This window comes from Carassius gibelio, chromosome B6 (assembly GCF_023724105.1).
Source record: "Carassius gibelio isolate Cgi1373 ecotype wild population from Czech Republic chromosome B6, carGib1.2-hapl.c, whole genome shotgun sequence".
Classification (NCBI taxonomy): Eukaryota; Metazoa; Chordata; class Actinopteri; order Cypriniformes; family Cyprinidae; genus Carassius; species Carassius gibelio.
The window spans coordinates 13,241,652-13,256,814 of NC_068401.1; the positions used below are offsets into that span (position 1 = coordinate 13,241,652).

The 15,163-nt window shown below is 33.9% G+C and overlaps 1 protein-coding gene across 16 annotated transcripts in view; it reads left to right on the plus strand.

Annotated features, from left to right (window-relative positions):
• Positions 1-15,163, plus strand: part of sgip1a (SH3GL interacting endocytic adaptor 1a) — a 72,342-nt gene that overhangs the window by 33,644 nt on the left and 23,535 nt on the right. For 14 of the 16 annotated variants that reach the window (XM_052559382.1, XM_052559381.1, XM_052559383.1 and 11 more), the window contains 6 exons: positions 7,750-7,813; positions 8,658-8,682; positions 9,431-9,451; positions 9,629-9,691; positions 9,816-9,873; positions 10,149-10,327. In XM_052559382.1, the coding sequence (XP_052415342.1) occupies positions 7,750-7,813; positions 8,658-8,682; positions 9,431-9,451; positions 9,629-9,691; positions 9,816-9,873; positions 10,149-10,327 (410 nt within the window). The remainder of the gene's footprint in view (positions 1-7,749; positions 7,814-8,657; positions 8,683-9,430; positions 9,452-9,628; positions 9,692-9,815; positions 9,874-10,148; positions 10,328-15,163) is intronic. The other 2 variants (XM_052559384.1, XM_052559396.1) reach the window with 1 other exon arrangement.

Below are 15,163 nucleotides of genomic sequence, written 5' to 3' on the forward strand. Positions count from 1 at the left end.
CTTGTATTTCCTCTTTATCCCCTGCTGAATACCAGTAGGATCTGGACCTTGCCTCATTTAATGGCCTTCCTCTGAAGATGCAGATGGTTTATGAGTTATGTTTATGATGGGAATGCTCTTGTTTGTGATAGGGGCTGTGATAATACAACTGTTTGGAGACTGCTGTAGACATTTTAATGAAGGGGAAGATAGTCTTTCTGCCCTTGATCCTTGGATGACATCAGTGGTTTCACTGTTCTATAATAGAGAATATCATTCAAATTCATTCATTTCACAGTGCCATTTATTGTATGAACCATTTTCACCGACTGCGATGATGCATTTTCATAGCTATTAACATTGTAGATCTAGCAAACATGTTCTATTATATTTTTTTTTAATGTAATCTACATGTATAAGACTCTTTGTGATATATTACCTTAGCATTGAATTTTTTGAAAACTAGTTAAAGGTGCTGCAATATGTGAGTGTTTCTAATAATACAGTTAAAGGAGTGAAGACAAAATTTAAATATTTTTATTTTCTGCTTACCATAATAAAAAAAAAATACTATCATAATCAAGCCTCATAGAATTGAATTGAATTGTAGATTTAATTTTTTGCTCCTAGATCAAATGAATGTAAAATGATTTATAAATTATATTTTTTTAGAAAATTGTATTTTCCAAATTGTAGTTTCCTTTACAAGAAGTTTGCCTTGCTATTATAACTTGCGCTTCTGAGAAACCTGGAAATGTAAAAAAGGGTTTGTTGTATTTCTTCTGTTAAATGCAAAATTAGTTATTTGGTGAACATTTTAAGCTTTCATATGACATCAGAAGTGAAATATAACGCACAAGTCATATGTTCTAGTCATATTTTATGATGCTTTTGTGGTTTTATAATAGAGAGCAGCATAAACATTCTCCTAAATATCTCCATTTTGTTCTACAGAAGGACATTCGGGTTTGGAATGATATGAGGGTAAATAAATGATGACAGAATTTTCATGTTGGGTGATTTTCTCAGTGTCACAACTGGATCATGTGCCCTTAGTATAATCTTTCTGGGTTTTCCAAAATACCTTTTTTTTTTCCAAAACAGACTTTGTCTGATCGTTTACTTTGTCTTTGTCTTAGTGATGAGCACATGCCATTCTTCCCCTGACCCAGTTTCCTCTGTGGTGGACGTTTTCCTCTGGGGGGGTTGGAATTTCAAGCCGAGTGTGTCTTTTGAGTATGTGCAGTCATTTATCTGCTTCTGTGTGGATGAGAGTTTGTGAGTGTGTGTGTTGGTCTTTTGAGTACATGGCGTACGGTGAAGCCACCTGGACCCAATGAAGGGAATAGGCTTTTGGTTTACAATTTGTTCTCAAAGCTACAGTAGAGGACATTTTAGGTGAAATGACAGAATAGACGATAAGAGCCCTTGGCTTTCTGTTAATTTGTGCAATTTTACAGTATGTTGAGTGCAAATTTCTGAGGTGGAACTGAAGTACATTTTATATTGGTGCTTTACCTTGTTTCTGTATTTATTTTTATTTGTATTATTATTCTGGTGTGATAAATGAAGTTAATAGAAGTTTATAGACAAATTCTTAAGCTGTAAAGTATGTGCAAACACCCGACAAGCTCAATGGTCCATTTGTTAATGAATAAGTGCTCTCACTTATTAAAAAGTAGTATTATAATACCATGTTATTTTGTACTGTTGAGGTACCATGATAATACTATGTATTTATGATCATGTCATGAAATGACCATGATGAACACCCTCCCACCACCCTCATCCTAATGTATGCTGAATGCTTATTCCTTTTCTTCTGTTTTATCTGTCTCTATTTGCCGCTCGGTTTCATATAGAGGATGCTGATGCTTTGTGAGCCCAACGCTAGCTTTGAAGCTTGACTAAATTATTCTTTTACATTGTTTTGCTGTTTGCTGAGTTAATGTTGTTATTAAATCAGTCGTCAGTTGTTATTTGTTATATGGTGATTGCCGATTGTCATCATTAGTGAGGTCTGTCATGTAAAATTGATCTGATCGGTAAAGGGGCAGAGATTTCAGACCTCCGTTTATTAAGGAGATCTGTCACAAAACTCATCATCCGCGCCAAAGTTTTTTGAGCAAATTTCAAAGCCGCACCCGCCCGCCATCCGCTGATTGTCTTGCGGTCTATGGACGATGCAATGCTTTGCTGATGCGAGCCTCAAAAAAAAAAAGCCATGCAATGCTAATGTATGAGGCATAGGCCTACGCTGAGTTTCATTTACGATGAGATGCGCTCTAGTTCGCAGTGCAAGTGAACGCGGCGCGCTGGTGCTTCCATGTCACGGTTATCATTGTCTGCTATATTTGCTTTTTATTTATTAAAATACATGCAATTGGTTGATGAAACATTTATTAAAACTAAGATAAAATTTGTACAAAATGAAATTCGTTTTTAAGAAAGGTTTTCTACAAAGCAAAATTTAATGAAGTGGTAAATATCATGTCTGACGATTTACAAAACTTCATTAAGTGGTAAAAACCACGTCTCCCGATATATTGCGCATCTTATGATCCTATCTAAAAAATGAAAATAATTTTTGATAAAAAATGTTTGTAAAAAATTACCTCACGGTTTTATACTAACCGTCACACCCCTAGTCTTAACTGCAACTTTTAAGTAAATTAATGTATCCTGAATCAGTGTTCATTTCTACATTCTGTCTAACTTTTGAATAGTAGTTTATCAGGGATTACACAAAAAAATTAAGCATCTGAAACAACATTGATAATAATCAATGAATGAATGGATATTGGCATTTACAGCTCTTGAGAAACTTTCTTGGCTATAATAGCCAAAAGAAGAATACTAATCTTTTTGAAACATGAGGTGGCCTGATGTCACAGATGATTGCATGCTCTGTGGCACCTACAGTCTCGCCAACATTTTCTCTGACAATTAATCTTTGTTGCTTGTAACCACTGCTGTTTTCCTCTGCAGTCTCTAAAGCCGTAAATACTATATATCTTTACTTTCACATATCATCTTCTCTTTTCCTGTTTGCTTAAGTGGTGTCCCTGGATGGTTAGCGCTGTCATTTTCTTTGGCCTTCACTCCATGAGTTACAGTAGCTACTGGTAATCACGTTACCACTTCTGTCATGATGCTTACATATGCAGACTATTATTTTCATAGCCATTAATTAGTGTTATGCTGTGTTTAGAAATCCCTCTTGTCAAAAAAATGGACTTAAACCATCTCATGGGGCTTAGCTTATATGGAAAGCGTGACCACGCTGGGGTTTGTGTTTGCAGAGAATGTAATCGGGTTTAGCAGCTTGTTCAAATGCATCCAAACTCTACTGATATACTGTTGTTGCTTTTGTGTTTGCCAGTATATGGACATAGGTGAAATTGTGATGTCAGGGTTCAGATTTAAAGTCTTAAAGTGCTCAATCCATGTGTACCAATGATGACGCAGCAGTGCTTTTTAAAAGCTACTCTTTAACTTTAACAACAAAATACCAAAAACTAGTATGTTTTGTGAAGTACAATGGTACAATAAGCTGCTTAGCATTTAGTGACATACCTCAAAGTATTATGTTGCTGTCATTTCATGCCACCATTGTATTATGGTACCTCTACAGTCTTTTGTAAGGGTGGGATCTGTTTACATCAAATTTAGTCCCTTTAATGTGTCAGGAAATCTTGCATCCAGGCTGAAGAGACTTGCATTACCATCTGTTGTATAGTTATTTTCTGTCTAAAATAGTGTAAACAAACTAACTACTAATTCAGTAAAATCTTAATTGCATCAAATTTGTTTCAAGAGTTTCTTGAATATAAACATATTAGTAATGTATCCACCCTGAAAGGCAAAACTGCTTGATTGTTTCTGTAGCATTATAAAGATCCATTTACCATTCAATAGATCTGTATTATGAAATAGTCCACTTAATGCAATCTTAACGCTAAATGCAAAAAAAAAAAAAAAAAAAAAAATCGAATACTGATTCATATCAGAATTGTTCTGCAAGGGATAAATTGTTTAAAAAGGAGTTGACAACTAACAGCGATACATTTTCAGGTAAACAAGATACAAACACTATAAAGAGAATACCATTAGCTGATAATTTCTATTGAGTGGAACCTTGGGCAAAGAACATATTTTTGAATTATTTAAATTATAGTTTATAAATGTTGAAATATAATGATAAATATTTTATCTATATTAAAATGATTGTTTAGATAATAAAATAAAGGGCAACACTTTAGTATTGGGACCAATTCTCAATATTACCTAGTTGCTTGTTAGCATGCCTATTAATAAAATATTAGGTTTTTATTAGTATTTATAAAGCACGTATTCTGCATGACTATATTCTACATCACTAATCCTACCAAATACCTAAACTTAACAACTACCTACTAATTATTATTAAGCAGCAAATTAGTAGTTTATTGAGGCAAAAGTTCTAAGTAATGGTTTGCTAATAGTGAGAATTGAAACAAAAAAAAGGGTGACCAAATAAACATTAATATAAGCATTTATAATGCAATTTCTTTTTATTCTAGCTAGGGATGTTCATGCTAATCGGTTAACCATTAACCGACCGTTAAGAATTTTGAAGGATTAATACAATCAGTTAAACAGTTTAAAAAGTCATTTATTTATTAATTTATTTTCAGTAATTTATCAAGATATTTAAAAAGGTATACTGCATTGTTAAAATAGGCTACGCTGCACGTTAAAAAAAAAATGGGAGCAACTTCTCCTTTTAGTCATAAAGATAATCGGAATTGTAAACGGTTTACATTCACAATAAAAACAAATCTTTGTCCGTTTAAAATAAGCCTAAAGAAAAATATAATGCCGTTTTTTTGCCGTCTGTTTCCTTTTGCAAAGCACAAAAATGAACCGAAACTCTGTGTTTTTCGTTCATTTTCGTAATTTATTATTCAAGTAAAAATATATAGGCCTATTTATCCACTATATATAGCCTAGCTTTATTCAGTTTTTCTCCGCTCACAGAAGCGCTGCAGGTGCGTTATGTGATATGTATCCTCATGTTCTATTGTTTGCTGCTTTTTGCATATATAAAATTAATCCCTGGGAAACAAATTGTGCTATTTTTAATGGATCACAAACACTTATCCTTTTTAATTTAATTCAATTATAATTTTAAATAATTTTGTCGGTTAACGGTTAATAATTGGTTAATGATCGTCGGTTGTCGGTTAAGAAAATTAACCAAAATGAACATCCCTAATTCTAGCACCAAATCTTTAGAAGAATAATGTATTGAAATTACAAACACAAGACACAAACATAATAGTGGATAGCAGTTCTGGCACAATTAAAAGGAGTCTTGCCTAAATGGATAAAAAGTCTGTCTTTTAAAAGCTCATTCAACAGTCAGGTGAATAAAGCTGTCAGCTTCTGTTTTCACATCAATCTCTAACACTTTTACCCCTGGAGATTTGAATTTATAAATGAAGTATATTTCATAAATTTCATTACATGCACAGCCCCAAATAAGAAAGTTAGTTTCCTGTTGTTAAATTTGGTCTCTTTTCCCTTTTTCCACTTCGTCCTCGCTACTGTGAACTTCCTTAACAGTTGCTCCTTCTTAGTTACATTATTGATTGACATGCTTTTTAATTAGACAAAACAATGTCTGCTTAGAAGAAATGTGTCAAGAACAGTGGAACATGTAAGGCAAAGAAAAAGTAGACGCGTTAAGGCAATGTCTGGAAATTTTCTCTAATAGACTCTCTCTCTTCTCGCTCTCAGCCAAACCAGACAGCAGCGCTTGAGCCTGTGGACGTGTCAGGAAATATTTAGTAAAGATCAATAATGCCATCCGCCATATTCGAGCTCGCTCTCACTGCAGAGGCTTGACTGGATCGATACCTGACTCAAAGCCACGCAGTCCACATAGCTGCACAATCATGTCCTTATATCCAAATAACTATATGAGTATTTATTGTAAATTGAGTTTGTTGATATTGATGTTTTGACTATTTAAATTATATGGGGACCATGATTAATTTTTACTCCAGTGTAGGAGTGTGTGATATCACCATTAATGATCATGGAAGAATAAAATGCCTCCACAATCTGCTTTTATAGAAATATCATAGTATTCTATCAGTTGCAGTTCTGACGCCTCTGTCTCAATATACTGTACAACACGGTATACAGTACATGCAAATCAAATGTTAACTCACAGGAAACTGCACTTGTTCGCAATCACAAAATGTAATTATTTGCATGTGCTTTAAAGCCTTGGCGGTTAAACACTTAATTCACACATTGTTCTGTGCTTTTTCTGAGCATGTACACCTGAAATGTGGGCACACTAAAAAGCCTGTCAAACAGCAGCTGAATACTGGACTAAGTTATCTTTCCGTTTGATTGCACAATTACTGTCAAAAACACACAAGGTTTACATTAAAACACTGCTGGTTATGACTAAAGTTAAAGTAAAGAGTTGAGAGGAAAACCAATGCGTCCCTGTATGTTATACAGTATGCATATATGATCTGAGCAGGTCTTAAAGTGACAGCAGTCAAATTATACTAATATGCTGCCGTTTGCCATTAAAGGGATTGTTCACCCAAAAATTACAATTCTTTCATTGTTGACTCACTCTCATGTTGTCCCAAACCTGTATTAATTTTCTTTTCTTGTGCTGAACACAAAAGAAGATATTTTTTAAGAATTTGCTGGTCCCCATTGACTTTGATAGTAGGAAATAAAATACTATGGAAGTCAGTGGGAACCAGCAACGGTTTGGTTACCAAATTCTTTAAAATGACCTTTTTTTTTCTCTCAAAAGAAGAAAGACACTCATTCAGGTTTAAAACAATGACAAAATGTTTTTTTTTTTTTAAAGTGACCTATCCCTTTAATGTTAACAAAACACAAAGAGGGAAATCCCTCACTGCTTTTGACTGTAGAACTCTAATCCAGTTGCTTTAATAAGAATAATAATTTTTATATTTGTTCATTCAATTTCCTGAATTTTACCGCTAAATAGACGTACTATTCCTGAAAAATTTAACAATATTTGTTTAATGAACAATATTTGTTTAATTTGAATATCATGTGTATCTGTAACGTGCATTTTTGTTTTTAACAGATAAAATAATGACAAAGAATGTCTGTCATTCTTTTTATTTTATATTTTGTTACCTTGCAAGGCTTTGTTATCTATCTATCTATCTATCTATCTATCTATCTATCTATCTATCTATCTATCTTTACTTTCACATATCATCTTTCATCTGTCTGTCTGTCTGTCTGTCTGTCTATCTGTCTATGTCTATCTATCTGTCTATCTATTTGACTGTCTGTCTGTCTGTATGTCTGTCTATATATCTGTCTATATATATATATATATATATATATATATATATATGTGTGTGTGTGTGTGTGTGTGTGTGTGTGTGTGTCTGTCTGTCTGTCTGTCTGTCTATCTTGAGAAATGTGTTTAATCCAAATTGATTCTTGTTGGTGATGCTGAAATCAATTTTGTATCAGCAGTCAGCACTGTGATCCAATAATGGATTCAGTTCATTCTTTGATCTGAAATGTCAAAGGACTTTGGACATGAGCCGTTTCAACATTTTCTCTTTATAAACACTCAAACACACAGGCACACACATCCACAGTTAAAGCACATTTGTAAACTTAGCAGATGCCATGTGTCTGTGGCTTAACTGTGTGTTTTTGAGCCATATCATATCAGACAACTAACAATATCTCCCCACACCACAGGATTGAAAAAACGCACCAGGAAGGCCTTCGGGATACGGAAGAAAGAAAAGGACACTGACTCTACGTAAGTTTCACGAATTTATATACCAGAATTCAAAACCTATACAGCCTGCTGTATGAACTTGATATAATAAAAATTTGTGACGATCAAAATCTTACTTAAAAAACGGTTTTACACAGTCTTATGCTTTTTGATGGCTGATACTTTTTAGCAAGTAAAATCGTCCCCCTTCAGGTAATAGTAATTGTGTCTTGTGTCAATACATATTTTTTTGTCCTCCACAATAAAAATACAGAGCTTTTAAATATAATCTTACTAAGACCTATAATTGGGAGATATAGAGTAACCACTGATATGTATATGTAATTTATGCCAGTATTTTTTATTAAAGAATTAATTGAGATTATAAACTGTAAGAATTATAATTTACTTTATGGCCATATAAATATCAGTAACTGAACTGAATTAGATATTTAGCTTAATATGGGCCTCTGAATAAAATTTTGTCTAAAGATTCAATAAACTTTTCCATTCCACACAATTTGATTTGTTTGACTATTATCTCATAAGTCAGACCTTACAGGATTAATGAACTTGTTATAATAATAGTGCTTCCTAAGGCAGGCTAATGGAGTTCTCTCACGAAACCATTAACATAATGGAGCATTTGCTGCTTGCACACTATGAATCCCTGTCTCTTGCTTCAGAGTGCTTTAGATGATGCCTGTTTTGAGAGCGTGTGTCTGTTTGGGACCCAACGCACAGGTGTTTCTGGGCCTCACAGCGAAGCCTGGCTAATTGCTTCTGTGCTTGAGTTGAGAAAAAAAAGAGAAGCTTGTATGTTAAGTGGGTATTAAAGACCTCTCTCTCTCTCTTTGTCTCTTTCTTCTGTTTTCCCTGTTTTTAGGGGGTCACCAGACAGAGATGGTGGAGTAAGTGCCTCTTAACTTACAGAATAATTTCAAGAGCCAGATTGACTATTTTGGAATTTGTTTTGTTTGTTTTTAATTAGGGCTGCCAAAGTTGATAATTAACATATGCAATTAATCAAATGTTTAAAAATGTTAATGTGTGTATGCAATTCACTCTGTTCTTATTGATTTCTCAGAAATTATTTATTGATATATTCTGAGCTAATTGGAGCCAACACAAACATGTGCACACACAAAAGACCCTAGCATACCATGCATTTATCATTTATCACCTTTTTGCAATGATCAGTATAGACATTTATCTATAAAATAAGCCCAGATGAGATTCAACAAACGTTTTTTTTTGTATTCTTTGTATGGTAAAATGCACAAATGCAATAAAAAATCTATAAGTGAAATATTTACCTACAATGCTGTTAATGTCATTAAAAATTTTTAAAAGATTGACACTCCTATTTCTATATTTTTTATATTGTAAGTTAAATTATATGCAATGAATAATTATTTTTGCCATTGTCAAAACTTTCTTTTTCTTTTTACTGCTTTTGTTATTTTGACCAATGCTTTAAAGGCATAGTTTAGGCCTATTTCGCAAATCAATCAAACCTTTAATGCAGGGCATTGTAATAAGTGTACATTTTTTTATGTGAAGCCTAATTAGAAATATAAATAGTCTGACATGGTAAAAAAAAGTGTAATAATTCAAATGATGTCTTTATTTTCTGTATGATGGATGTCCATGGAACAGGAGCCCCAAGAGACTGAATTGGTACTGAAAACATAGAGACAGCATAGTTCTATAGCTTGAAGTCTTAATGCTAGAACTGAATACTCAATAAGCACCTGTAGATTCCCCCAGTAGCACCCCTAAATAGGCCAAACTCATCTAATCTAGAATTCAGTGAATCGATGTGATGTTACTGAAGTTATGTTTTGATTTACTCAGTCACAGAAAAAGACCAACGGGGCTCCAAATGGCTTCTATGGGGAGATTGATTGGGAGAGATATGTAAGTACATGTTTTTTAATAGCTTTATGATACTCCCCAAAGCATGACAGTTAATGGCTATTTAATTTAAACTATCCAAAAATACCACTGCATCTGTAATAAAGACTGACTTTTTCTTTTGCAGAACACACCCGAGGTAGATGAAGAAGGATATAGCATCAGGCCAGATGAGGAAGAGGGAGATATCCTTTAATTTTTCCGTAAATTAGTGTTATTACATTTTTTTTATCTTATATTTTTATTTATTTTTAAATACGATTTTTTCGTGAATAAAAATAAAGCTGTGAGGTATAGACATACCATCTGTTCAGTGCTTTTCTAATGTTTTAGCTTTTTATTTACCTACTGCAGCTTTTCAAACTTTATCCAGCTTTTTTCTTCTTACATTGAGTTCTGTAAAATTCAGTTTGCGTTGTAATCATGGCAATTTACAACTGGTCCCTTAACATCTCTCCACCAGCCCCCAAAGAAAAGTCTCACTTCTTCTCCTCTAGTGAGTCCGAAGAAGAGGAGGACCACCGCAAAAAGTTTAAGATCAAAATCAGACCGCTGCCAGCTGACGCTAACATTGCAGCTCCCTCGGTAGATGAATTAAAAGCCTCCATAGGCAACATAGCTCTGTCTCCCTCGCCTCTGGTGAGTCCAGCCAATGTTACCCATGCATCCCAAGCTTATGATACTGTTTCTTGTCACTTTTCGTACTTTAATATCACTTGACAGTTGTCTCTGTTATGTTTTGTGTTAAAGGTTTTGTATTTTTGTTCTTATTTTGACTTCCCTTATGAAAAGATACTGTGAAAATACCATGGTAGAGTGAGGCTTGTACATTAAATGTAGATGTATAGTATTCCACTGTAAAATATTTCATACAGTAAATGTATACTTTAAATCTTTTGCTGTCATATTGTTCTGAATAAGCCGATTTGGTCAAGCTCACACCTGCCTTTTCTGATTCATATTGACTGTTACTCACATCGCATGTTTGAGAGCCAATTTAAGAGTACTTAGTGTTTCTACAGTAAGGAGAGGAAACATCCTGTTGCACTGTTGCAGATTTTATTTGCTCTGTATAAGGAAGCTTATGATATGGAGGAAGTGCTTTAGGTTCTCTATTAACCTTGTCAATTCAATTCATAATCACATGATGACAAAAGCCACAAGCCAGGCTTGGCTTACAGTACAAATGGCTGGTTTTATGCGGAGTGTTGTTAGCAGTGTGTTGTTAACATGAGGCTATCACACTGTGGAGGCTGTTTCTAGAGAGAGCTGCGTGAGCAATTCAGATGGAGCTGCCTGCCATTTTAATAGTCTGAAAACGCCTACCTGCCATTTTTGAATTTCAACAGTCAACATAGCTGCATCCTGTTAATAAAACCTCTTTTTTAAATATTTATTTTAGTATGTAGCTTGAACAAGAAAGTCTATGTTTGTGTGGCTTTTATATGCAGCATTTAGGAGATGAATATGTCTGTGTGGGCAGCACATCTATTCATTCTCCACTGGCTCAGAACAGACTCTTTTAACAAAACAATATTACATTTAAATTACATTTTTCTTTTATTCAACAAGGATGCATTACATTTGGCCAAAAGTGGCAGTAAAGTCATTTTCAATATCACACAAGATTTTGGAATTTAAATAAATGCTGTTGTTTTGAGATTTCTATTAATCGAGGAATCCACAAAATTCTAAGCTAAGATATGAAATGTTTCTTGAGCACCAAATATGCATGAGAAAGATTTCAGGTGTGCCATCACAAGAATAAACTACTTTTATTAATTCAAAATATATTAAAATAGAAAACAGCTATTTAAGTTGCAATAATATTGACAGTTTCACTGTACAGATACAATACAGATGACAGAGGATCCAAATTTTCCCAAGCATCCATCAGATATAATTTTAATTTTCGTTAACTCACAACAGAGAATATCACGAGAACATCTGGTTCATATGGTGTTTGCGGTTAAAAAAGATTCCAGAAAGATTATCTGTACTTTAGTACTGACTTTTCAAAACTTTTTCCCATCGAAGTCATCTCAAGTTCATCTGACGGAGGTCGTTCAGATGAGATATGGCATAGATGAGTCTTATCTGACTCACTGTTGTTATCTGAAGTCAGAGTGAGTAGGAGTTTCAGGTGGAGTCTCGCACTGAAGTGTCACTCTGTTCTCTTTCAATAATTCAGCTTGGAAACTAGGAACAATGACTCCACTGCATGGTGCGCAAGGTCTACAGACGGAGCAGGCATGATGAACTTTCAGGCTAAATTATTCATGCATGCAGATACATATAATTCCGGCAATGTGCTTTCAATCAATCTTACGCTGATCTACAACTCAGGACCACCTACTGGGGTGTTTCTTGTTCTGCCTTGTTTTTAAAACTGAATTGGCACTCAGATTGGTCTTTAGCTGTCACAAAGTAATTATCTTTTCTGGGGTTTTCATTAGCTCTTATTCCCAAAGTTAAATTTGAATATGCACATTAATGAATTGCTCTTACAGTATGCTCAATGAATGGTAGACCACTTAACATTTGAGCTCATGTACTATACTTCTAAAGCAGTGCAGTTTCTCTAGCTGTAACTAGCTTTATGAACTGATTGCTTACTGATTGTATTGTGCACGTTGTGGATTGTGTAGTATAAAATAGTACCTGTCCTGGCTTTTTAAATCCATGAAAAAGTGACAGTTATGATCTGATGTTCCCATAGTGGATCGTTATTCTTTTTATTTTTTATGTTGCAGTGTTGTGTTATGTCAGGAACTGTATCTTTGAGCTGAAGGAAGTCACTAATTGGACTGAACAGGATGCTCAAGCAAATAGAGCTTTGAAAGCACCGAAAAGATAAAGTTGTTTAGTTTCCATGCATTGCATTCCATGTAAATGATATTTATGATAAGCATCTGGTACACTACTGTTTAAAGTTTGGGTTAAATGTTTTCAGTTGCGCTTTCTTTATATTTTTATAGAAAGAGTATTTTTTTTTTTTTCAGGATACCTTGAATACAAAAAAAATAAATAAAAATAGCATCAATTTAGTGCATCCTCGTTTAGTATTAATTCCTTTCAAATAAATGGAGAGGACTGTATATTCAGGAAATGTAAATAAATGAATTAAAAATGCTTTTTAATGCATATTATTTTGCATACAATTTTTTACTTGTATTATATCCGAACATTTGCATTAAATATGTGTAACTAATGATTCATTTATTTAGGGAATTCATCCAAATGTCTTGCTTGTAATTTCTTTGTATTTTAACGTTGGAAAAATTACGTGTTTTAAGGACTTATTATGGCTGAAATCCTCTTTGTCCAGTATATTGGAAAGCCTGGCATTCCTTACTCATGAATTAAACATCAGTCACATGCCCATCCTGTGCCATGGCAACCTGTGCGTATGTGTGTAACGATGGTGTTGGATTAGCCATGAATACTCGCCAGTAGAAAGTGTGAGCAAAGGTTGAACAACAGAAGCTATGCAATAGAGATCGTGCTCTCGTTGTATAAGAGTAGAGTGATAATTCATTCACCTTGTTGTATTCTCTACAGTATCACCTGTGTAGTCAGAGAAGAGATATTGCATCCAGTCAGCCATCCAGAACACTGTGAGAGATAACTGTAACAGTTGAGTTATAGTCGCGCGAAAACATTACACAAAGGCATGGGGTTTCTTTATATAGCACACCTCTCGGCCAGGTGCTGGGTTCCAGCTGGTGTTCATGTTTTATTGATAAGGTTTGCTTCTTTATTAAGCCTCTTGTACATGGGCAGTCATCCAAGAGTTAATAAAGCAACACATGGGAAACACTATGTGCTCAGAACATGATTGATCATTCGACAGTCTTAATTCCAAGCTGTGTGACAGAATGTAGATGCGTAGCAAACTGGAGAGATTTTTAAAAGAAAGAGTTTACCCAAACTAACAAAGATTTGTCATTTGTTCAGCCTTATCTTGTTCTAAACCCTCTATTTAAATCCATATGGCTTTATGGTGTTTTTAAATAGTTTTTTGAGCTCACTCTATTATCTAAAAAAAGTTGGAAATTCGAATATATTTATTCCCATGGAATGATGAAATATGCTACATTATACGTTTTCCCAAGCCATGCATTCATTTTGTATGAGGGGAAAACAATTAAAGAGCCATTAGTGTCATTCAGTTCACTTTTATGCACCACTCTGTACTTCAATTAAAAAGTTTGGGGTGAGTATTTTATGTATTTACATAGGGAAATGAATACTTTAACTTAACAAGAATTCATTAAATTGATCAGAAGAGACAGTGAAGGCATTTATAATGTTACAAAAGATTTCTATTTCAAAAAATGCTGTTCTTTAAAGAATTCAGAAAAAATGTTTTACTATTTCAACTGAAATATTAAGCAACAAAACTATTTTCAGCATTTGTAACAAAATAAATATTTTTTGAACACAAAATCAGCATTATTATTATTATAGTTTTTTTTTTTTTAAGGATCATTGAAGACTGGGATAATAGCTGGTTAACATTTTGCTTTGCAAGCACCAGAATAAATTACAACTTAAAATATATTAAAATAGAAAATAGTTGTTTTAAATTATAATGATATTTCACAATATTGCTGTATTTTTATATTGTTATAATAGTTCTGTATATTAGATTAAATAAATGTCTTAATGAGCATAAGAGACATCGTTCAAAAACATACAATAATTCTTAGAGACCTTCAATATCTTTATATCCTTCAATGTGCTCAGCAGAAACATTAAAGTCATATGGGTTTGGAAAAACATATCAAAATTATTTTTTTGGCTGAAATATTTCTTAAATGTGGTTTTTGTAAATGTGCCACATTTCAGTGATCTGCTTATTAACTGAGATATATTGTGTGCTGGAGGCAATATCTGTGGCTGACACCAAATAAATTGCCAAAATGGATTTGCACAGTGTTGCATCATACTGTGATCTGTGTGTAGACATTTCTGCCATTTCATTCCTCTCAAATTCCTCTGTAATATGTTTGAGCATGCTTACCAGCACTATACTAATGTAGATCATGCTTACTCTTCTGTCTCTCTACCTGTCTCTCTGTTTCTATCTACTGGCTGGTATAGAGGAATAGTCCGGTAAGCTGTTTATACTTCGTCTTACTCTTTTGCAGTGACATCTTCTTAGGTTTCTCATTTGGCATGGTGAAGGTCGCATGCTCTGTTGATTAATAAGCCACTAAGAACTGATCTTAGGTCAGTTTGGGTTTTTAGGGATAAACTGGTGGGTGCTGAAACAGACAATAGACTCTGGAGCCATTTTAGTCTCAATAATAATTCACACAAAAGACATGATGTGTAACCAAATTCAAATGCGTGAAACTTAATTCAGTGTTTAAAAATAAAACAATTCACCTTAACTAGGCTAGTTAACTAAAATGAAGTGATCAACTGCACATACCTCTACTGAACTGTGACTTGAACTGTGGTCTCGCA